Source organism: Rhinolophus sinicus, linkage group LG06, assembly GCF_036562045.2.
Source record: "Rhinolophus sinicus isolate RSC01 linkage group LG06, ASM3656204v1, whole genome shotgun sequence".
Classification (NCBI taxonomy): domain Eukaryota; kingdom Metazoa; phylum Chordata; class Mammalia; order Chiroptera; family Rhinolophidae; genus Rhinolophus; species Rhinolophus sinicus.
Window position 1 is genome coordinate 126,833,303 of NC_133756.1, and position 25,411 is coordinate 126,858,713.

The 25,411-nt window shown below is 50.3% G+C and overlaps 1 protein-coding gene across 1 annotated transcript in view; it reads right to left on the reverse strand.

The window, feature by feature from the left end:
- The window catches only part of GALNT18 (polypeptide N-acetylgalactosaminyltransferase 18), a 310,766-nt gene that overhangs the window by 140,566 nt on the left and 144,789 nt on the right, over window positions 1-25,411 (reverse strand). Inside the window, exons 2-3 of the mRNA XM_019729256.2 lie at window positions 15,261-15,453; window positions 1,348-1,514 (exon numbers count right to left, since the gene is read on the reverse strand). Coding sequence (XP_019584815.2) covers window positions 1,348-1,514; window positions 15,261-15,453 — 360 coding nt within the window. The remainder of the gene's footprint in view (window positions 1-1,347; window positions 1,515-15,260; window positions 15,454-25,411) is intronic.

The window sequence follows — 25,411 nt, forward strand, 5'->3', positions numbered from 1 at the left end:
GATGTGAGGACGTCAGTGGAATGGGGCCTGGGGCTGCCTCTTGCTTGGGGGGATGCGGTGTCTCACCCTTGAAGGATGACTGTTCCATCCCTCGCCTCCTCACAGGGTCAGAAGTGAGGGTGGTCAGCAGGTCTGGGTGCGTGGGCAGCTACCCTGGCGTTAGCCACTGGGGAGTGGGAGCATTCTTAGGCACCATTCCTTGGACCCAAGCAAGGTGACGGTAGGCAGCTGCTAGACGTGTGGGAGCTGGTCCCCTTCCTGTCTCCCTACAACAATCAACTCGAACACTGTGCCACCTATTTCTGCCATCCTTTGATGCATTTTCCCTCTTTCACTGTCATGGAACAATGTTAAGTGATTCATAAGCACTGCCCTTCATAGCTGCTCCTACTTACCATGTGATGATAAAATGAAAAAGAAAATTTGCTTATTGAGATTAAATATATTTCAATTATCTGATATGTTTCAGCTTTAATTGATAACAAAACACAAACTGCCCATCTGAACTTCTCATTAAAGCAACGAATGCACTGGGAAATTGGCTACCTGACACCAGAGAAAGTGCTAAAGATAACACGAGCCCAGCGACCGGTCCCATGACGTAGTAGTCTATTGTTTTTTAAACATGCATTATCTAAAGCTCATCCCCATGGATGGTCCTATCAAGAGCCCTGGATTTTAAACTTCCTCAATACTGGGCTCTACATTTGGAGAATATTTTGGGCTGGTACATGTGGGGGGGAGAGGCCATGGAATGCACCCAGGGAGGGAAGCAGCTGGTAGTGGCTAAGGAAGGGGAGACAGTAACGTAAAGCCTTCAATAAGCCTTTTCCAGGCCACCTGGGGCTTTATCAGGGCCCGATGGAACAGGGAGTAGGGGATCCAGCAAAGAGGCTACACACTCAACAGTCCCGTTGCTGCTGACGGGTTACGCATCGCTGCCATCCCACCATCAACACCACTGCCCTGTACCCACCAGCACCAACACTCCTCCATCATCACCACCACTGCTACGGCAAAAGCAGTGAAGGGCCTTCAGGCAAAGGCCAAGCAATACCACCAAATGAAATGATGCTTCACGGAAAAGAGTCACTGGAAATGTTCACTGTGTGTGTGGTTTGGGGGAGATCAGGGCTATTTATCTTATTCCACTGGAGTGTTGGGGGACAGTGTGGAAAGTCAGTAAGACAGACCTTGGGGATCAGACCCCCGTGGGATGCAAAGAGAGTACGCCTGTGGAGCGAACCTTGCAGAGCAGTGACCACCTGGCTCTCAGAGAGCCTAGAGACACTGAGAGCCTGAATGGAGGCTGAGCCCTGCGCTCGGAGCAGCAGCCCCGGCACTCACCGTTACTGCTGTTGTCGTCCACCAGGATGATTTCCTTCAGCAGGTGGGGAGGCGTGCGTGCCATGGCAGAGTGGATGGAGCGCAGCAGCACCGAGAGTGCCTCGTTGACGAAGATGAACACGACACTCACCTCTGGCAGGCTGGCAGGGAACGAGAGGTTGCGGCACCTGGAAGGAGAGCAGCCAGGCTTAGCTCTGTCAGGCACGCTGCGGGGGTACCCAGGTGCTGGGCCACCCAACATCTTGGATCCAGCTTTCCTAGAGGGCTCAGGAGTCCAGATTCTTCCCTGGGCTTCTTCTCTGATACACTTAAGCCAAGCCCTAAGTGTGCAGCATACAGGCTCACAACCACAGAAACCGTTTTCCCCACAACAGTCTGAATTTGGCAATGACTATCCCAGCTGCACAGTTGTATCCGGAGCACCTAGAGACATGCCTGGGTTCCAGCAGGTAGTCGCTGAGTGTTTACTACAAGAATGACTCAACATGTCTAAAGCCAGGAGGATAGAAACTACAACCAAAGGCAAGTCTTAGTTTTTCCAAAATGGCAGCCAACGCCTAGATGAGGCCAGACCTTAGATGATCTGCCTCAGGAGAGAAATCTGTCTCCTTCCAGAGACTTCTACTGCCAGAATGCACCCTGCCTCAGTCCAGAAGGCATATTGCCTGGGGTCTCCCCGACCCCTCTGGAATCACAGAGACCCAGCCTTCAGGGATCTAGCTTCAGGTTGGAGCGGGAGTCAGAGTCTCCACATGAATGAATGAGGGACAGAAGGTCAAGTCCACTCTCATTTCATAGATGAGAGCACTAAGGTTCAGAGAAGCTGCATCCTCACCGTGAGTCAGCGGCCAAGAGAGAATCTCAACTCTGGTCTTCTGATATCTACCCCAGAGGTCTTTCCTCAAGAAGAAATAATCGAGGGAGAGACTGACTTTACTGTTCCATTCTCCCCTAGCTCCACTGAAGCCCTGAAACTAGCTGGAGGTCTTTTACCCACAGGGCATGAGGCAAAGTCATGAAAGTCTACATGCCATTCCCATGGGAAGAGGAACAGGCACCCCTGAAATCAGACCCCATAAAGAAGCCAAACAGTAAGAAGTGCCATGGTTCCCAAAGGTTTACCCAATTCCTTCTCTTGCACTCGCTGCCTTAGTGGGCAGGAAACCACTGCGGGGTCCTTCTCTGGCTGAAACTAAAATTGTCCCAGAGGCAGCGAGATCCCATCTTCAGGAGAGCTGAATGAAGGGACAGAGCAGCAATCAGATCCCTGTCCAAGGCCCTGGGCTCAGAGAGGAGGTTGCTAGCTCCCAGCACTGGCCACTGAAGGCCCCAGGGCTTCAGGGCTGGTGACCAGCTTGCACTTCTCCAAAGCGGGAGGCACAGCCAGGTTAGAACACGCAGTAATGAGCCTAACAGCACAGGGCTTTCGTCCGTCAGTAATTAAAGTGCTGCAGGGCAGGGATAGGCCTGCTCTTCCTTAATGAGGAAGGCTGTGGGACAACCAGCGCTGAGCAATTGGGAGAAATCACTGTGGGGCCCCGGCCTGCTGAAGAGTCGGAGATTAATACACTAAAATCACTGTCTCTATGGTTACCAGAAACTTAAAGAAACTTCTCCCATTCTATTTCCAGCAGTCCTTCTCTCTCACCAAAGAGGGGTGGAGGAAGGGAGAGAAGAATGGCGCCTTTTCCCAAATTCGCTTCATACTTACAATTTTAATAAAACCATCAGGAAGAGTTGGTTACCCTGTGACTAGACCACAGCTTCCAGAGAGTAGGGAAAGGCCTGCAAACCCACTGCCCAACACTGTGCCTGGCACACAACAGGCATTCAGGCAGCATCTGTTGAACAAACTGACATTTACCCTTTAAAAGTCCCCAACACACACACATCGACATACACAATCACGGTTCCTATTTTCATCTCAACATTAAAGCAGAATTTACATGGCTGAGGGGAGAGGCGAAAAGAGGGAGCAGGAACAGCATGTCAGGCAAGATGTCCACGCACCTGCTGTCACATCCAGCGTCATCATTGCCAGGCACCAAACCCAGGACAGAAGCCTGCCTGCCACGGGGCAGCCCGAAGTCTTCCAAATGAACGCACACCCCAGAGCTGTTATGGAAGAGGACTGTCCCGGATGCAAGCCCAGCACTTCTGGTCCAGAGTCTGGCCACTTGTTTTGCCCATCAGGCAGCACTGGCCCCCACCTGAAGGCTTTGCCTGTCACACTCACACTGCTGAGATGTTCTGTCCCAGGACCTGTATCCTCCAAGGCCTGGCCACCCACACCGTTTGCCCCCAGAGCCTTCCCTCCCTCCTGCACTGGGCATCTTCCCCTGTACCCCGCTTCTCCACTTGCCTCTCCGGAAAAGGGCCAAAGGACGTGAACGCTGGGGGAGCCGCACAGGTGTGACTGGCCCTTCCCTGGGTACATCTTTGGGAAAGCCTGACTGTACGAGACTGGCCCCTCACTCATTTTGAGAAGAGGCACATCCTCCTGTAAAATTAAGCCATAAAAGTTCCCTTTTTTTACTTTTATTCTTGTTCAAAGTCAAGCCATTTTCCACAAGAGATAAAAACAAGAGAGGGGCGTACTATGGCTGTCTAATAAGCCAGAATTGATGGTCATGCTAAAACTTGACTTTATCGATCTCTGTACGAGGGAGGCAGCGCAGAGACGAGCCGGGAGCAGCTCTGCAGGGAGCCTCTCAGCAGAGATGCCCAAGACTGTTGGGAGTGATTTACGAGGCAAGTTTATATCAAGAGCATCGGTGCCATTACCTGCGAGAGGCAGGGAAGCCGTGGCAGACTAAGCGAGGCCAACCCAGGCTCCTGGCCACCAGGTACCACCCAGGGCAGCAGCCAGACACTTCCGTACTGGATCTCAGATGCTTCCCTCCCTAATGTCAGCCAATGTACAAGCTCCCCATCCATCAGAGTGATGACTCATGGAGGCCACCTGACCTGGGTGCAAGGACGGGTAGATCTCTCCAGAAGGAAGATGAAAGTAGGATGTGAGCTGAGGTCTATCTGCCAAGGTACCTGGGGAGCTGAGCCCAGGCATGCCAGGGCTCTGTGAGTGGAGGAGGGACCTGCCTGGACCAAGCAGTGAGACGAGAACAATCCCAGGTACCCACTGCCCTCAGTGCCCCCAGCACCTCTTTCCTCCCACAGTCCTCCCAGAGAGGCCCTCTTCTGCAGCTGTGGTCAGCACAGGAGGTCGGGTGCACTGGTAACCCCTGACGCCGAGGTCAGCACTGCCCTCTCGGCCCTTCCCGGCCATCAGCGTCCTCACCAGCCTCTGCCATCCCATGTGCACCCAAAGGACTTGCTTGACCCTCCTCTGACCTCACTGGGAACACTTCTGGCTTCTTCCAGAGGAGACAGGCTCCCACGCCTGCCACAGTCCAGTCTGCTGGACTGAACAAAACCTGAGGACGGGCAGTGTGGAGATTCTCATTGGGCATGAGAACCGTCAGGATTTTCACTCCCTCTGGCTGGTGTCTGTATCTCCACAACCTCTGGAACTCAGAGAATGCATGGTGCTTGCTACCCATTACCCAGGGCCTCAGCACGGAATATTTGGAAATAATAACAGTAATCATTTCCATTTACTGAGTGTTTACAGTTTGCCATAAACCACGCTAAGAGATGCACAAATATTTTTACCCCCCCCCATTTTAATTCTTCCTATAATCCTATATGGTAAATTTTATTGTCCCCATTTTACAGATGAGGGAAATGGGACTGAGGAGGTTAGTTATCTCCCAGGGCTTAAATCTCGACCCATTTGTCTCCAAAACCTATGCTCATAATCCCTGCTAAACAAGGGTCTGCATCTTCCTCCCCAGGCCCCCCCAGAGATATGTCTGGTGAAACACTGGTGTTGTGACAGCTCAGAGGTCTGGTGGGAGGAGCAAAATGGAATAGTTCCTCCAGGCTGCCAACTCTGATGAAAGATGGAGAGGGTGTAGTGTGTCTAGTAGGATGATGTGGACAAATATGATAAAATACTACAGGGTGCCTGAAGCCTGAACCTGCCTTCCTGTTACATTGCTCCCATTGAGATCCACAATCCCCATGCTTCTCATATAAAGGTTGCCGTGTCTTCTGCCATGTAGCCTCAGCACTTGGTCCACAACTGATGGGACCAGACACTGATTCCTGAGCTTCAAGTAGCTATCGACGGGCTGGCTGTCAGCCTATGGGGCCATCTAGCCCAGGAGCTCTGCATAACTGATCTTGCAATGTAGAAGAAGGAGCAGCCATTTCTCATGAGAGGCTGAACGTGAGATACCCTGAGAAGGCAGGAAGCAGACGTGCAGGGAGCTGAGATGATGGGGTGGAAAGAATGAGTGAGCTAGAGGTGTGTTCAGCCTCTGATGAGACACGGCACCCTAACCAGTGAGCAGAGAGGTTGCAGACTGGAGCCCGGCCAGGGTGTCCAGCTTCCGTCAACAGGCAGCACTTCTACAAACATCCTTTCAGATGATTCTATCAATTCACAGAAAGGGTCTGCTAAGTCAAATGTAGATTTTAAGTAGGACAAGAGGGGAACGAATCATTTAAAATGTAAACAGCCAACAGGAAGCAAGGAGACTACTTGTTCCTAAAACGTCTTAGAATTCTGGGAAAATGGGATCCCTGGGACCACATGGAGAGCCACTCAGGGAACAAATGTCAGCTGGCTGTGGTGGGAAAGCCACAAAAGGGACAGAGTGTCTCCATGTGGTGGGTTTGTCGGTGAGCAGGCTGGGCTCCTGGCAAGGAGAGCTGAGGAAGGTGGAGGAACGGAAGGTGGGATCCATGGCTCAGAAAAATGGGAATAGGGCAAGTGGCTCTCCAGCAGCGCCTGACTCTGGCCTCTGACGCCCAGAGCTCGGGCTGAGGAGAAATCAGTGTCCGGGGGCCTCAGTGTGATCTACCTACAGCGCCTGCCTGGCCCTCTTCTCATCGAGAGCCAGGGCCGATGGCCGGTCCCATGGGGCTCCTTGTCCACTGAGTGGGCCTTCACGTACTGAAGTCAGTCTATCTCTTTCACAAATCAGAGACCCAGATAACAAAAGGAACAAAAAGTTAAATAGCAGTTACTATGTATCAGGCAGTGTTCTAAGAGCTCTACATATATTACAATTTAATCGTTGTACTACCAGAGCTAATTTACAGACAGGAAAGCTAAGGCACAGAGAGGCTAAGTAACTTGCTGGAAGTCAACCAGCTTGTAAATGAGCAACCTGGGCTTGGAACCCAGGGAATCAAGTTTTAAATATTATTCTATAATCTAAGCAGAAACTTCATCTGTTTGTCATGTTACCCAGTTTTTCTCCTAGGTTGTTCTTCTCTAAACATACTCTACTTTCTCTACATCCCTTATAATCCATTTCGGCAGCTGGAAGCTGAGTAGCAAAGTAGAACCAAACCATCATCTCCCCTTTTAAAGACATTCTATCTTTATTAATATAGCTCAAGGTTACAATACTGTGGGGACAGAGTACCAGAGAGCAGTTTCCAGCCTCTCGGCCTCACGTGGAAAGGTGCTGGCTCAGGTAGTAAATGGCCATCAACTGTGATTGGATGGCCATCAGCTGGGGCTAGTTGGATGTCAGCTGTCACCAGTGAGCCATTGGCCACTAATATAACTGCCGTGGCTACGCTAGCAGTGGATGGTGGCTGAGCTAGCAAGCGGGGATTGCAGTTAGCATGGCACATTGCAGCTAGCAAGTGAGGTTGGTTGGCAGGCAGAAAAGCAGACGGCAGATTGCGGATAGTGTGGCTCCTGCTTCCTGTGTCTCCAACCCAACTGCCAGTGAGAATACAGTGGTATGACCCCCTACCTATGGCTCCATGGATGTTCCTTTTTGGCCTCGCCATATTCTGCCTTCTTAGGTGGGGAGCAGGAGCTGAGACCCCGCATGACACCCTGCATGACAAACACCGTTAAGAACAACCTCATGATACTATTGGCTCATCATGAGTTTAACATTAACTAAGAACCAAAAGTATTTTTTCCAGACGGCTTTTGTTAAAAAGTGTTTCCCAGCAATTGTTCGTGCAGTTAGCATTTTCAGTGCAATAGCGGAATCATTACTAAGGGGATTTATTTCACCCATTTGTCCTGAGCTGCCCTGTGGAGCACACATCTTCCAGACTCCTGGGTCATCTTCACAGAGCTGAGATCCCAAACTACAAAAGCTCACCTGGGCAGGGAGAGGCGAGGGTGCTGAGGCAGTGTCCTGGAGACGCAAGACCCAGGTAACACGACTGGTTGTGCCACTTACCACCTGTGAGAACTTAACCAACTTTCTTGGCCTTGCAAATATTCAATATTCTCCTAAATAAAATGGAAATATTCAGTATTCTCCTATATAAAGTGGAAAGTTTCTTGGCCTAGCAAATATTCAGTACTCTCCTATATAGAATGGACATAAATAACGACCTCAGAAAGATGTGAGGATGAAGTTAAATGGAAAAAAACAGACATTAAGCAGTTTGCATAGCACCTGCACACAGTAAGTAAGTAGTGGCTTTTGGTGGAAATCATTAGCCTCTGGGTAGCAATTCCCAGATGGCCCAGCAATCACGATCCTCGCCGCTTCACCTAGAGCCAACCCCTTCTCCCCCAGGACCAGCTACATAATTTGTGGGGCCCTGTGCAAAAAGAAAATATGGTGGCCACGGTTCAAACATTATTCAGAATTTTAACACGGCAACAGCAGAGCATTAAGCCAAGTGCAGAGTCCCGGCCTTCCTGGGAACCTGTGCGACAGATTGCACGCACAGTGTATTAGTTTCCTAATACTAATGTTGCTGCTGTAGGAAATTACTACAAACTCCGTGGCATAAAACACAAATTTATTTTCTTACAGTCTGGAGTTCAGAAGCATGACACAGGTCTCTCTCACTGGGTTAAAATCAAGGTGTTGGCAGGACCGCCTTGCTTTCTGGATGCTGGACGTGATAATATATTTTCACACTTTTTCCAGTATTTAAAGGCCGCCCACCTTCCTTGGTTTATGGCTCTTCTCCAGCTTCAAAGTCAGCAGTGTCTGGCTGAGTCCTTTTCACATGGCCATCTCTGACTCTTCTACCTCTCTTCCTCTTCTAAGTGCCCTTGCGATTACACGGGGCCCATCCAGATAATCCAGGGTAATCTCCTTATTTTAAAGTCAGACGATTAGCAACGTTAATTCCATCTGCAGCCTTCATGCTTTGCCATGCAACATACCATGTGCACAGCTTCCAGGGACTAGGACATGGACGTCCTTGGGAAGCCACTATTCTGCCGACCACCCACATCGGTGAAGCCAGCCCTGCGGGCCCTCAAAGTTCAGAGATCGCACATGTCTGTCTAGAGTCTGTACCACAAAGACCTCGCACGTGAATCTGTGGTCACACCCACAGGGATGGCAGCAAACATGCACAGCCACCTTGGGTGGACCCTACCCTACTCCCAGAGGGCCTGAGCACCTGGCTCTGGGCTGCGTTCTCTCTGCTCTAAGTCTGTCCTGCTCCTTTCCACTTGGATGTTCACACAGGATCGCCCAGGCTCCTTTGCAGGTGTGGGTGTGGATCTGTCCCATTTGCTCCCACCTGAGGCTGCAGAAAATAGTTGATCCCCTTTAGCAATCCCTCATGCCCCAGCCTCAGGCCCTAACCCAGCATCCAACCTGAGAGCCAGTCCGCCTACTCCCTGGGAGGGAGGGATGTGGCCCTGAGAGAAAGATGATGTCATTCCTCAGGAACCTCCGAGGGTCTGCCAGCAAGAGGCAAGATGCAGCACCTGCCGGAGGCTCTGCCCTGAGCTACCTTGGAGGTAGGCCAGAGAGTTGCCATGGCAACATGATAGCCCTGAAGCTTGACACTGGGAGGCTGACTTCCCCTGTCCACACCCAAATGCCCCTGGGCCCTGTCTGGAGATAACAACCACTGCCTGCAGAAAAGAATGCGACATGCACTTGCCCTTGTGGAACCAGATGCCACCTGCCCGACACCACTGTCCTTGGGGTAGGAGGCCCACTCTTAGCTTTTTGCCCCAAGCTGGCAGGGTTACTTTAACCCCCACCCCCACCATCCTCCTTCCCCACAACCACAACCCATCTTCTAGAAACCCATCGACTTTCCAAAATGTGTCACCTCCATCCCCCTTCTCTATCTTTTAGGTGGAGAACTTACCTGATCTGTTTCACACTCATTTAAAAAAAAAAAAAAATGATGTCTAATTTACATGCAAAAGATGTACAGATAATAAGTACACAGTTTGATACGTTTTGCCAAATGTATATACCTATGCAGACCACATTCAATCAAGAGTTGTTTTTTCCTTTTTCTTTTTTGGCTTCTGGGAGGGTATATTGGCATGTACAGATAAGGAGGAGCTGGGTGGGTGCTGGGAGCAGGAGAGAGCGCAGAAAAAGCCATGGAACGTTCGGAGCTTGCACCTGGGGATGTGAGTGGTAGAGCAAAGCATAGCCAGGCTGAGATGCAGCTTTTCTCTCCTTTAATCCTGAGGTCCTGTGTCTTCTCAACCCAGGAAGCAAGAAGGCAACCCCTGCCCAGATCTGGCAAAGGCCCCTCATGGGCCGAGGCCCAGGAGATCACCAGGTGACGTAGCCCACGTCCTGACTCCCTAGGTTTTCCCGTCTGATTGTCTGGGGCCTTGCTCTGATCTTGTTCCAACAACGCATGGAGAATAAATGGCATTTGATTTCCCCAAAAACCAAATATCCTGGTGCCCAGAGGAAGTTGTGCCTCTTTCTGCCCAGACCAAAGAGCCCAGATGAGGCTGAAGAAACTGCTGCACTTCCTGTGCCCGTGTCCTTCCTTTCCCATGGGAAGGCAGTCACATGGGTAAAGTGAGGCTCCTTGAAGACACCTCTCTTCAGGTTCAGCCTCCCTGTCACAGAGGCCACAGAAGGATGGGGCTTCCATGGGTCATCAAGTCCAGCTCCTGACTTTACTAGAAACCTGCATCTTCCTTAAGAGGCCAGGAGATGGTCAGCGAGTTTTCTGATTACCTGTCTTGCTCTCCAACCACCTTGCACCTGGCTTCCCACTACGGTGTAAGCTCCTTGAGGTTTCCCTGGCTGATTGATGCTTTACTGGGTGCCTGACACACACTAGGTGTTCAATAAAAGTTTGTTGGACGAATAAATCAATGAGGCCCAGCAACCAGTTAGATGGATGTTTTTCCTTCTGGTTAACGTCTTATGCTGTATATAAGGCAGTTTGGTCCTCTCAGCCAGGTGACAAGGTGGATCAGATTACATCTTGCAGCACCAAGAAAGAAGGAGACTAAATAAGGGAGCAGCCAGAAGTGATGGAAGAGGGTGGGGCAGGATTCGGGACACCCACTTTCTGGTCCAGGAATGAAACCAAGCATAACAGCGGGGTTAGAACCTGCAAGAGCAAAGCCGATAATACAAAGGGCAAAGTGAAGAAGCAAGGATACCTCCTGGGGCAGACAGCCCCAAGGGCAAACTGGAGGTCACAGGAGGGAGAAGCACAGGGGCGGGGGCTGAAGCAAGATCCACACAGCACGATTCTTCTGGAGACTATTGTTAGCATGGGGCTTCCTCTCTAGATGCTCTCTTTACACCCCCTGCCCCGCTCACTCCGCATCCCATTAGCCAGAGCCAAGGCCCCACTCTCCACCTAACAGGTTTGATGTACACTAAAGCAATTTCTCCAACACTTAGAGACACACCGTCCTGACCCAGACAAAATGCTCCAGCTCAGTGCTGTGCGTGGTTAAATCAGTGCTCCCCACGCCCCACACCCATGCCCAGTAGTTATACAAATCGACACCTCGAGGCAGTAAAAGCACAGTGACGGTTACAAACACAAATTCTATTGCCAGACGGCCTGGGTTCAAACCCCAGCTCTGCCACTAGTGACCTTGGGCAGATTATATAATCTCTCTGAGCCTCAGTTTCCTTTTCTGTAAAATGGAGACTAATAATACTCATGTGAACTATATATATATATTCCCAGTTGCTACTAATATTTGGTCTTTGACTCTGATTCCTGACACAGAGTTCCTAAAACCTTAGGGATTTCCTGGGTGATAGGAGCATTTTTTGATCTAATGAGGTGACTCTTGATGGGCTCCTGAACAAGGGCTGGTCATCGGAAAGACCAAGCCATGATTAGAACAGTGGCACTTTCAGCCATATACCCTGTCCTTTGGAAAGAGGAGAGGGTCTAGAAAAAGAGTTAATAATCAATCATGCCTCCATAAAAATCTCTAAAGTATGGGATTTAGAGAGCTTCCGGGTTGGTCAACATATCCACATACCGGGAGGGCGACGTGCCCCAACTTGACAGAGACAGAAGCTTCTGCATCTGGGACCCTATGTATCTCTTCATCTGGCTGTTCAACTGTATCATTTATCACATCCTTTATAATAAACTGGTCAACATAAGTGTTTCTCCGAGTTCTGTGAGTCACTCTAGCAAATTTACTGAACCCAAGGTGGGGTTGCGTGAACCCTAATTTTTAGTCAGTTGGTCAGCAGCACAGATGCCAGTGACTACCTGGGACTTGTGACTGGCGTCTGAAGTGGCAGCAGACTGGGGACACGGAGCACTTAACGTGCAGGGTCTGACAGTAACTCCATGCATAGCATCAAAACTGAATTGAATTGTTGGACACCCAGCTGGTATCACAGAATTGGTGTGGGAAGAAACCCACACATCTGAAGTATCATGAGTGTGAGAGTAAGGAGCGGAGTAACGGAAAACCATGCGTTTCTCCTAGACAAGCACCTAGGCTAGAAGGTTACTATGAGGCGCCAAAGAGTTAATGTAACGAAAATGCCAAACGTGTCCCCGAAAACATGGCTCATGCCACACAAATGTTTGCCAGTGTAATCTGAAATAGGGTGATAGTAAAGGATACTGGAAAGATGTTTCCAAAACGAGTTAAACAGGATAAGCCAAGCAATGACCTTGTTACAAGGCAGGGAAGTTTTTCATGGAAATTAACACAGAGAGGCACTGTTTTACCCACGCACAGGCTTGTTCTGAGTGGCCCCTCAACAGCTCTCCAGTCTTGGGCGTGTGTCTGGCACCAGAGCTCAAGTCGAGTAGACAGAGCCTCCAAGTACTTGTACAAAGAGAAACCGCGTTGTTAAAGCCATTGAGGGAGGCCTGGTGGAGAAGCGGGGAGGCTCAGCTCTGCCTCTGAGCAGAGGCGCCATTTTTCCAGCTATCAAAAGAGGCTGACAAAGTCGCCTTGCTCCACAGGGGAGATGGGGAAGCTCCATAAACTGTGAAGCTCTGGGCAGAGGGAAAGTCTATTACAATTATGGCTCCTTTCCAGAGGCTCGGGAGAAAATGGCAGAATCTGCCCACGTGGAGTCCTTCAGAGACCCTTTCTCAGCAAACTCAGAAGTCCAGGCTGGGCTACCTCTGAAAATGCACTTCCTTCAGAAGGGAGCATGCTTGCTGGGGAGCCCTGCCCTGCTGAGAAAGGTCACCTCCTAGAGCCTCCAGCTTCCTGTTTCGCTCCCACAGAAGCAGGAAGAAATGGCCTGCAGGTCACCTGTCTCAATGAAGGGGCTCCAGGGTGGGTCAGCTCACAGCATGGCTTGTGCATGTTCAAAGCAAAGCTGGCTGTGGGCCACCATCAAAGGCCATGGTTTGGCACCTGGATACATGGGTTTGAGTCTCAGCTCAACCACTTATCCAATTGTGTGACCTCAGACATAACTGTCAGTTTTTCTGCTCCTCAGTTTCCTTGACTCAGAATGGGAAGGATACTTCAGTTCATTGCAGGTTGGTGTGGTCCAAATGGGGAGGGCATTCTCAATAAGTCAAGCTCTGGGAAAATACCCGTCATTGTTAGAGCCACGCTGTAGTCTGTAAGATCCACCCTTTCCTTGGCTTCCTTCTTATTTCCCTTGTAATTTGGAACGTGTATTGAGCTGGGCCTGTGTTTTGCATCAGAGCTGGCTGCAAAGTCGAAGGGCACGGCCGAGGCCCCTGCTGGGTCCGGGAGCACCAACTCCTCTTGAGGACCCTTTCTCCTGAGCCCCTAGGTTCTGACTACATCAGCCCTGCTTCTCCCTCAGCCCCAGGCCCAGTCTCTGACGCACTCCCAAAGGGCTGAGACCCTGTGGCACCTCGCTGATGTCACTTTCGGGATTTTACCAGAATCCAACCCTATCTCAGCACCTGCCCCACTGCTGTCATGCCAACACAATCTCTCGCCTGGATTTCGGCAGAAGCTTCCTAACTGGTCTCCCTGCCTCTACCCTGGTCCCTTCAGTCTGTTCTCAACTCCGCAGCCAGATGGGGCCTTTGAAAATGACAAGCAGAGCACTTTATTAATCTTCTCCAGCTCTTCCCATGGAGCGCCATCACCCGAAGCGAAAGCCACATCCTTGCAGTTGCCTACAAAGCCCTTCTCTGCAATTCTAAACCTCGGCAGCCCTGTAATGGCCCATGAACTTGAAACAATATGGATACTGAGTGCCACCTCTGGAAATGCTTATCTAATTGGCCTGGGCATAGCTCCAGCATCAGGATTATTTTAAAGCTCCTGGATGAACCAAACGGGCAGCCAAGTTTAAGAACCATTGCTCTACTTGATTAGCTTCCTGTTGCCCCTCTGACCTCATCTCCAACTACTGCCTTCTTGTGTGCTCTGTTCTAGCCACAGGAGGGTCCTTCTTCTTCTTCAAACATGCCGAGCACATTTCTACCTCTGCCTAGAAAGCTTGCTGGTCTCTCTTGCTGGTCTCCCTGCCTAGAAGGCTTTTCCCCACAGTATCCACGTGACTTGCTTCCTCATCTCTAGGTCTTTGCTCCAATGTCACCTTCTTAGTGAGGCCTTCTCTGGCCACCTCATTAAAAAGTCAACTCCTTCTCCTATTCCAGACTGTCCCTACCTCCCTCTCTTACTTTATACTTCTCCATAGCTCTTATTACATCTAAATAACATACTACATAGTTGACTTCTAAGTTTTGTTTATTGTCTGTCCCGACCCAACTAGAATGCAAGCTCCATGAGGACAAGACAAGGATTCCTGTCTGTTTTGTTCACTGTCTAACCCTGTGCCTTGACTATGCTGGCACACAATAAGTGCTCAATAAATAGCCTTTACTATCCGTTGAATGAACATATGCTCTCCACTCCCCTTGTAGATCCGCAGCTAATCTTTCACCCCTAGAGCCCAGCCAGATTCTCCCTGGGCCAGGAAAACCCATACCCAATTATATAGCACACAGCAGGTGCTCAATAAATGTCTATAGAGCTAAACTGAACTCTCCTCCCCAAAAGAACATAGCCTCCAAACCCAGCAGCAACTCCAGATACAAGCTCACTGTGGTTTGCAGCTTTAAGAAGATTTTAAAAATAAGGAGAAAGAGGGGAAAAGAAGGTGTGGGGGGAGCTTACAAAAGCTAATGAGATTTTTCTCAGCTGTGGTACATGCTTGCATTTTTACTAATTAGGAGTAATAAAAATTGCAGCTGAACCTTAAAGGAACATCTTCCGTAACAAAGAGAGAAGTCAACACAGAATTTTCTGTCGGGTGTAATGACTTGTTAGCCCCGGAAGATGGATGTACTTTAAAAAACTAATTTACAGAAAAAAAAAAATAATTGTTCATTAAAATGCAACTAATTGGGTTAAAATGACTTATTAACAAGAATGACAGATGATTCGAGTGCCCTTAAGGAGTAAATTAGGTTATTAATCCTCAAAATCTCAAATGAAAGGACGACTTCCTCTGCTTTGCAACTGGAGAAACTGAGGTGGAAGGAGAAGGGGAAGGACTTGCTCAGTGTTGGCCAAGGGGAAGGGACCCTGGAGTCCAATGCCCAGGCCTGGCTCTGTCCCCAGCAGTGTGGGGCCTCCGTCTCCCCACGGGCAGATCAACAAGGGCCCAGCCACTGACTCTGCTCACCCACTGGGTCTGAGGTCAGGCAGGGGCCGGTCGAGGGGCAGGCGGTCACTGAGGTAGGCGTTGTAGCCGTAGTACTGGAACTGCTTCAGGGCCACACGCCGGCCTTCAGGGCTGAGCTCCTGGCCCCAGTGTGCAAACAGAGAGGAGTCTGTGAAGGGCTCAGCCTCGGCCTCCTCAGGCTTGGCGGGAGCCTCTGGAGAAAGAAGGGATAAGGAGACAGTGGGTCAGAGTGCACCCCTGCATATGCCATGACAACCCCTTTCCCTTCTTCATCATCGCTTTGGGTACAATAATCTTAGCACTATTCTTGGGGGCTGGGCGAAGGGGAAACTGAAATCTTCATGCTTCCCCAAACTCATTCATCCGTCCGTCCATCCATCCATCCGTCCATCCATCCATCCAACAATCACTATGCACAAGGGATATAGAAATATAACCACCAGGGCTGCTCAGAAGCTGATGGATGATGACCCTTCGGATCCCGATGCCCCATGGCTTCAAGTTGGAGGCCCTTACTTTCCCAGTCTGCTTCCCCACCAGAGATGCGGGCCCCAGCCTGCAATGAGGTTTCTGCTTCTCTTTTCCTAAACTGTGCTTTCCCTCCCACTCCCTGCCAGGTCCCCTAACTGGGGGTATGCTCCTCTCCCCAGTTCCCACCAGCCTACCTCCCTCTCCACTGCCTGGCCCTGCTGTGAGTTGCCTGACCCTACATGACGTTCACCTGGCTGCAAAGACCCCCAACCAGGCTGCTTCCTGCTGCTTCCAGACTCTGCCCAGTGACACAGGAGATGGCCAGCCATGCCCGGTGCTTCACACACTCCAGGCACTGTCCACGGGACCCCTGGTAGACTTTGTGGGGGCAGTTCCCACATCGGGCCCAGAAGAGCTCAGGGTTTCCCTGGAACTTGCCAAGAACACGGAGGGGTCATTATTGCCTATAAGAGCAGAGGCTTTGGATTCACAGAGACATGGATTCAAATAAACCCCTGCTCCACCAGTCACTGGCTACATGACGACAAGCAAGCACTCAACCTCTCTGTGCCTTGATTCCCCACCTGTAATGCAGGAATAATAATACCAACCCACCCACCGACCCCCGGATCCAGGAGAATTACATAAGATAATGTATATAAAACACTTAGATCAGCATGTGTCTCAGAATAAGTGCACAATAACTGGTAATTAGGGTTGCTATGGTAAAGGAAGCCTGCCAGGTCATTTAAATCCTTCTTTTGTGGGGGTAAAGGTCATGCCAGAACATAGGCTGATGGGTCAGGACTTTGAAATTCATTCCCAGGGACAGGTAGTCAGGTAAATCATTCAAAGTCAGAAATCAGACAAATTGGACAGAGATGCGAAACACACGGGATGCTGCCTTCCATGCTTATAAGTGTAATAGAAGAGATGGAGCCAGGACTGGAATAAGACACACCAGAAGGAAGCAGAAGCAGGTCAGGAACAGCAAAGCCACGCATGGGACACTTGCCAATGTCCCCTCAGCTGTCTGTATGGTGCCAGCAGGTGCACGGCACGTTTGCCAGGTAACCTCAAGGTACAGGCTGGACACAGGCCAGGGGCTAGGGTTTCATGGTCTTCGAGGTTGGGTGTATCAGCCTGGGTACCAATTAGCCTTAAAGATAAGGAAGGAAACTCTGCGACACTAAGCAGGTTAGGATACAGTAAGGGGTAAATGCAAACCAGGCGTGCATTTCTACGACAAACCGAAGTTGTTAGTAGAGTGGTGGCTGCTCAGAGCTACATCCCAGAACTCAGGGTGGCCCTGCTCTCCCCTACCAGGTGCATCTGAAGGTAAGTACAGGGCTTGCACGATCTTAATGATCCCCGTTATCTCTAAAAAGATGGATGACTCATTCATTGGGAATGGGTTGGTGGTGAAAATCTAAATCAGTGAAGCAACTGAATGATATAATATTTAGCAGAAATGGAGTTTTCCTGTTCTCACATACCTAAATGGATATTACCAAGCAAAATGAGATCAGTTAATGAAAAAATTATGATTCACAATTAGGCCCGGATTGCCTAATAATGCATTAAAAAACAGATGAAAGTTCTGGGTTCTACCACATGCTTCTGCCTTTGTAGTCAGTACGGGTACCAATGACAGCAAACTTGAAAGCAGTGGGTCCTGAGCGATGAGTCAGGGGCATGACAGCAGGAAGGAAGCACTCTTTGTTGAATTCCTTCCCAGAGCCAAGCACTGCACTGTGGCTGATGTCCTTCTCTAAGGTTATCTCTGTCGTGCTCATGAGTGTGGACTCCATGAGGGCAAGACAACATCTGTCTTGTTCCCTGAGGTATCTTGGCTCCCAGCACAGTACGCAGCTCTTATGTGGGACTCAATACATCACTTTAAAATAAATTAAAATAAGTGCCCTATAGTGTTTAGTTATTGGACATCAGGAAACCGAAGATGAAAAGTTACATGACAACCCAAGGTCACCCAGCTGTCAGGGGCATCAAAGAAAAGTCTGACTTCCCCCAAACCCCACATTCTCTCCTCTCCACCACGAATGGGAAACTCTGGGCTGAGGGCCAAATCTGGCCCACCACCTATTTTGTAAATAAAGCTTTATTGGAACACAGTCTCATCCATTTGCTCACATATTATCTATGATTGCTTTAGAGCTATGAGGGCAGAGTTGAGTAGGTGCAACAGAGACCATATGACCTGCAAAGTGCAAAGCATTTCCTACCTGGCCCTTTAAGTGTGCTGTCCCCCTGCTCTACCCCCTACATTTGACATCTCTTAGGTAAGAAGGCCTTGTCTCTGCTAACTGTCTGTTTTTCTTTCCTTTCCGAAGGACTGGTTAAGAGCACTGGCTATAGACAGAATCGGGGATGTGTACTCCAGCTGTACCATTTACTAGCTTAGTCTAGCTCATCCCATACCTTACTTTCCTCATCTGGAAAATGGGGTTGATAATAGTAGTGTCTTCTCCATAGAACATTTGTGCATATGCAAGAGCTGGTCTGTGTAAGGAGCTTAGCACGGTGCCTGGCACATAATACATGTTAGCTCAGTAACCGTCAGCTGCTGAGGACCCATGAAGCCCCACAGCTCCCCCTGGGTGCTCTTCCAGCAACACCTGTTGAGTTCAGATGGGGAAGATGGCCCTGCCCTCAGGTCCTGACTCTGGAAGATGCTGCTGCTGTCTAGTCCCCAGAGGAAGGGTCCCCATGTCCACAGACAAGTGGCCCACCTTTAACCAGTCCTAGAACAACTCCCTTCTCCTCTCCAGTAGGAAATCAGACCTAATTGGTCATCAGCAAAGGAGGACCATCTTTGACATGTTGAGGTGACAAAAAGGTCTCAGGGAAGTGCCAGGCTGTGTCCTTTGCAGGGGCCCAGGGGTCTCTGGACATATCCGGTGATGGGCCAAACCCATGGACCTCTCTCACCCAGGGATAGGCAGCTCCCAGAAGCAGACCCTGGCTGTGGCCCCCGCCAGACTTCAGACCTACTTGGCCCACCTGACTGAGGGGTGACTTGAGGGAAGTGTGTATCCGGGGGCTGAGGGCTCCCCAGGGAGAGCTCATGCACAGAAGACACTGAGCAGGGCACAGTGAACTCAGCCCATAGCCAAGCCAGAGCATCGGATGGTTCTGAGGACAGCAGGGGTGCTGTCATCCGCCCCTCATTGTGCATGACCTGAGTTCCAGAAAGTTCTGCCAGTGAGTACATGGACATCCAGGAACTGCCACAATGTGGTCTCACAGATATCCCACCATGCCTGACAGGCAGCGCACTACTGAGAGCTGAGAAGTACAGACACGTGTCCTGCCAGGCTCCAGGCCAATTCATGGAGACAGGAGGCAGCAGGATTAGGTGGGCAGCACGTCCCAGAGACACCCGGGACACAGCTCACATCCCCGAGTGTTCCCTTTGCCCACTGCCCACGCTGGACCGTGAGCTCATTGGAAATGGCAGCTCTGCTTCTAGTCCCTCGGTTTGGGTCCCTTTAGGGAAATGTTCCCAGGAAAGTGGTAGAGCCTTCTTGTTTCCTGTGGTTTTACTCAGTTTCCTTTTTCCAGGCAGAGAAAACAGCTAAAAAGGCTTCAACGGTGGGTGGAGAGCGGGCCTAGCTCCTGCCCTGCAGCCAGTCCTGTAGCCACTGCTACTATTTCTGTTTCTTCCCTCAGGCCATGCTCAAAGCTGAAGCTCTGGGTGTTTGGCGATAAGATCCAGAACCCAGGAATGAGGAGGGAGGGAGAAACTGGGGCAGGCAGGTCTGTGTCCCAGGTAACTAACTTCCCGCTGCAGGCACCAGGCCCGCGTCTGAAGTTCATCCAGGGAACAGGCACAGACGGTCCTGTCTTCTGGTCCTCCTCCCCAAGTATTCTGGGGACCCCTGTGCTCCCCACTCCTGAGTCTGCTATTTACTCTCTCTGGACAAGACCTGCAGTGCCTTCAGGCCTCCATTTTCTTCACCTGTGAAATGGGAGCAGACGGCCCAGCTGCAATGGAGAGTGGCTGTGAAGTCAGCTCGGCAAGACGAAGGCTAAGCATTAAATAGTGGAGCAGGCGCTGCTGAATATCCCAGATAAGAATTCTTAAAGGATGTTTCCTTTTCTTCCACCCATTTTATTTTTTTAAGCAGCTTTATTGGGGTGTATAAACCCGTTTCAAATGTGCAGTTCAATGATTTTTACAAAACTTTCTTCTACTCTTGAGATGCCTTGTTGCATGTTTTATTTTGGGTCAAAAAGAAAAGGGCTTATTGAATGTTCTGAACTGTCCATTCCTATTGTCACTCTCAGTAAACTCCTGCCGGCCCGGCTGGCTACCTGTTGATAAGGAGTCACTGTTATCCCCCAGGAAGAGCCTGATGCTTTGGCCTCCACTGAGAAGCCCAGGCTGCGTGTGCAGAGCACCCAGGCCCGTTCCTCTGTGCACGGCCGATGAGCTGGGATTCATGCCCCACACAGGGAGGGATGCCCCTGGACCGGCAGGCCAGCCCTAGTCGCCTCCAGTGTGCCTTCTGCTGTGTCTCCCCTCCTTCCTCTCCCAACACCCAGCCCAGGGGCCAAAGCCCAGCCTCTGTGCCCGCCAAAGCGAGGCACTGGGAGCCTGTGGGAAGCTGGCTGGCCAGAGAGGCAGGAGGCCTCAGCCGACCCTCTCCTCCATCCCCGGCAGGCCGCCGTTTCTCTTCTGTATGATGGAAACAGTGTTTGGGTTTTATTTAAGAGAGAAAGGAGGACTTTGCTTATACGTAGCAAAGCAAGACATTAGGATTCCACTTGTAATTGTGCTCCCAAGAGAAACTTCTCAGATTTTTTAAACACCCTTTGATGTGCTAAGAGCCCTAATAATAAAGAAACAAAGTACTGTGTTGAGTTGAGGGTCTCCCCTTTTCTCTGCTTCTAGAGGTGCATCAGGACATGTGCTGAAGGTCTTTTGTCAGCAGCCCCCACAATTATACTTTCTCTTCCAGGAATCCTCAGAACTGCTAAGAGAGAGAAGTGGAACCTGACAGGAAAGGACTTGGAGCTAATCGGAAGAAAGGAGCCCTGACAGACGCAGGTCCAACACCATTAAAACCCCCTGCATGACGACTTTATTCATCATGGCAAAGGCAATCTGGGAGAGCTTCCTCCGGCACCTGAAGAGCATTTCGGGGAAGAACAGAGGCTTCCTCAGAATGCCTTCTTACAAGGCAGGCCCAGGGCCTGCTCTGCACAGGACAGCCTGCTGCAGGGGCTCTGCAGTCAGCTCTGCCCTTGACCAGCTGTGTGACCTTTATCGAGCTCTTTAACCTCTCTGAACCTCAGCTTGCTCATCTGTTTAATCTGTTTAATGGAGATAGTCATGTTTACCTCTAGCTCATCACAAAGATTAAGTGAGGGGGGTAGATTTCAGTAAAGCTCTTAGCAAACTATCAAACTCCTGGTAAGGGGATTCGTTTCTTGTTGCTGCTATAACAAATAACCACAAATTTAGTGGCTTAAAACAATACAGATTTCTCTTGTAGCTCTGGAAGTCAGGAGTCTGACAGGGTCCCCCTGAGCTAAAATCAAGGTGTTGGCAGGGCTGCGTGCTTTTCTGCATGTTCTAGGGGAGAATCCATTTCCTTGTATTCTTGAGTCCTTGAATTCTCCTTTGCAGCTTCTAGAGGCCACCGGCATTCCTTGGCTCAAAGCTTTCTTGCTCCACGGTCAACGCCAACAAGAGTGGGTTGAGTCCTTTCCACATGGCATTACTCTGACCTCCTCTTCTGATCCCCTCTTCCACTTTTAAGGACCCACCTGGATAATCCAGGGCAATGTCTTTAGTTTAAGGTCAGCTGATAAACAACCTTAATTCCATCTGCAACCTTCATTCCCTATTGCCATGTCAGGTAACATATTGGTAGGTTCCAGAGATTAGGACATGCCTATCGTTGGGGGATCGTTTTTCTGCCAACTCCAGTCAGAGTTCTCTCATTGTGGGTTTGGGTGTCTATAAAATGAAGATTCTAATGTTCGTACTTGGCTCTCAGGGCTGCAGTGAGGCACAGGAACAAGAGTTAACATTTGCAGAGAGCCGACCACTTCCAGCAGTGCTCTCAGCACAGCCGCACTCTCGTCCTTGACACACCGTGGAGACTGAACAGAATACACCCAGTACAAGCAGGGCAGGGCTGCCAGCCAGCTTCTCCAAAGAAGCAGGTGTGCATGAGGGCATCAGGTGGCCACGAGCTATGGAGGCAGCTCATCCCTGACCCCGAAGCCACATTGGCTCTGTCTCCCTCACACGCCAGCCAGTGAACGGCCCCAGATGGTACCAGGCAGGTACTGGGACAGCTGCCCTCCTGCCTCTCTCTGTTTCTTCCCCCACTAGCTCTGATGACCCGCCCCAGTTTCCCACTATCTCCTGACCTCTGTCCCTGCCTCCTACTGCTGTGCTTTAGACTGGGGCCAGCATTTGACTACCCCAAACTCTGGCTTTCAAAACTCCCTAAAGTTGCATTCTACTGTTTTCAGGGTTTTCTCATCTGAGAATCTGATGAAACCTGTGACCACTCCCCAGAAAAGTGCACATTGGTACATCATCGAACAATCTGCAACCAAATCCATGGGAATCACGAGCAGCAGTACGATGTCAAACGGGCCCTGCAAACTTTTTACTGTAAAGGACCAGTTGTGACTATTTTAGGCTGGCAGGTCACATGGTCTTAGGTGCAACTACTCAACTCTGCTTTTGTATTGAGAAAGCAGCCATAGGCAATACGGTAGCCGCCCCCACCCACCCCCCGGCCTCATCGGCAGTGGATACGTTCCAAGACCCCAGTGGATGCCTTTATATACACTGTGTTCTCCTACATACATACCTATGATAAAGTTTAATATAGAAATTAGGCACAGTAAGAGATTCACAACAATAAGTACTAATAAAATAGAACAATTATAACAATATATTGTAATACAAGTTATGTGAACGGCTTTGGGGCCGTTATTAAGTAAAATAAGGGTGACCCAAGCACAAGCACTGCGACCCTGCGACAGCCCATCTGGTCACCGAGGCGGCCACTAAATGACTAACGGGCAGGGAGCGTCTGTGGTGTGGATGTGCTGGACACAGGACGAGTCCTGTCCCGGGTGGGAGAGAGTGGGATGACGCACGATTTCATCGCCATGCAGAATGGCACGCAATTTAAAACTTATGAATTGTTTATTTCTGGAATTTTCCATTTAATATTTTTGGACCTCGGTTGACCATGGGTAACTGAAACCATGGAAAGTGAAACCGAGGGTAAGAGGACACCACTGTACGTAAATGAGTGGGTATGGCTGTGCTCCAAGGAAGCTACTTCTAAAGCAGGCAGCAGGTCAGGTTTGGCTCGGGGGCTGTAGCTTGCCAACCCCTGGTGTAGTGTTAGCCCCCGGCTGTGGATCCCAGCTGCTCGTATACTGGATGGGCGAGTCTTATCTGCGCTGTGCCTCAGTCTGTGGTTCCGTGGCAAGCTCTCAGAGCCGTGCCTGCCATCTAGCCAGCTCAGGGAAAGTGTTAGCTAGGACCTGCCTGCTAGTCAAGAGCCTCTGCCTCCAGGACGCTGCCTCGTTCCACTGAGCACCCACTCTGAGCACCTGGTATCTGCCTCAGGGGACACAGCCCTAGCTGACCTGGCGAGGGCCCCAGGATGCCTGTTAGTCTCAGCCAAGGACAAAAGGCAGTTATAATTCTGGGTGTTCAAGTCACTGAAAACAAGACCCTGGCCCAGCCAAGGACGGAGGAACCAGGCTCCGCGCCGTGGGAGGAGGTGGCAACGGTTAGAGAAGGCCACCCCAGCCAGGTGGGCTAGGATCCAGCAAGGCTGGCAAGTCCTAGCAAGGAGCTAGAGAAGAAGTCAGGAGTCTAGGGAGAAGCAGTCATTTCTGTCTGGGCTGACATGGCAGGCAGGGAACAGGAATTCCAGACTCTGCAAGCCCACTCCACATTCTCCATGACGGCCTCTCGCGGGGCAGACAAATCCCACACCCCATCCTGTGCAGGCTGGGACTGCCCTCTCCTCCCCCACCTGCACAGGGTGGGTGCTGGGCCTGGGTGTGGCTGAGCTCAGGGCTGAGCCAGCTGGGCAGGTAGGGGCAGCCAGAGCTCAATGTGTGCAGACACGCATGGCAATGGAAATGGACTTTGATTAGGAATTATGCAGAAGGAAAGCTGCTATTAAAGGCCCAAGTCTTTATGCTCTAAGCCAACCAATATAAAGAACATGTGAAAAACTCATTTTAGGGAGTGACAAATGTCCGTATCTTAGGAACCAGGATTTATAGGTGCCATTATGTGCTACTTTAAAACAACCCTTTCAGCCTAGGATTCTGCCTAGGAGATATAATGAACTCTGAAGCACATACCATCATTTTTTTTTTCCGTCTCCTAGAGCTGACAGCATGGAGCTGAGCACCTGGACTTCTAAATATACACCTCACTGTTCACACTTAAAACACAGTGTTTCTACATATCATTTTCTTGGAATGAACAAGCTGGCCACCCCGTGGATGTGAAAGTGGCATCCTCCTCCTGGCACAGCACACACAGACGGGAACAGCTGGGCTCAGCAGGGAGAAAGGCAAGTGGCCCTTTGCAACAGAACAGCCTGCAGCCAGACCAACTTCAGACGCCAGTCTGCAGCAGCTGTACCTCCTAGGAGCTGGGATGGGCTACCCAAGTGCCCTTGCTTTGGGAAACCTGCAGCCTGAAGTTAGCTGGGGAGAGAGTATGTACCTTTCTTCTGCAACGTTACCCTTTTCTCTCCATTTTCAGCTTCTCAGGGAAGCTTTCCAGTTTCCAATGTCTTTCTTCTGGTCTTAAAGGAACAGCCACGTGCTGTTTTTCCCAAACACATGCAGTATTTCCCAAATGTTAGCAAGCATCAGTCAGACTTACCCAGTGGGCTTGTAAATTCACAGATCATCACTGGACCCCACCCCCAGATTTCTGATCCAGCGGGTCTGCGGTGTGGCCTGAGAATGTACATTTCTAACAAATCCCCATGGGATGCTGAGGTTGCTGGTTGGGCCCCACTCTGAGAACCAGGCGGAAGAGGCGACTAGGAGATACAGGCCTCCTTCTGGCCCTGGCTCTGCAGTTCATTCACTCCCACGGCCCTGGGCGAGTCGCCTCCCCCCCCCACCTTAGGCCTCAGATTTTTCATGGGTAAGTGAACAGGGCTAGGATAAGATGATTTCTAAGAATGTTTCATGTTCTAAAATGCCATTACTCTAAGGTGGTTCAGATTACAGATTTTAGCTCACACAGGGACTGGTGGCTTCCACTTAAGAGGCAGAATGTTCAGTGGAACCCTTATGCCTCCTGTTCATGCCTTTATTTTACAAAGAAACAAATTAATATCCAGAGAGGTTAAATGACTTGCCCAAGTTCGCATAGCTCGGTAGCAGCTGATTCTTGGACTAGAAGAGTAGACGAAGCCCCTGACCGCCCTCATTCCCTGCTCAGTGCTCGCTCCATCACCCAGGAGGATTCCTGCAAAGTGGCTCTGGGAAAAAGCAACCTGCTCCTCTACCAAGTATTTCCAGTACCTCTGAGACAGTCAAACCCCAGAGCCTGAGCCCTGGGCAAACCAGCAGATTCTCCTTCAGGCACCCTTACCACCGCTGGTACCTGGGTCTGATCTACAGACGCACCTGCACGC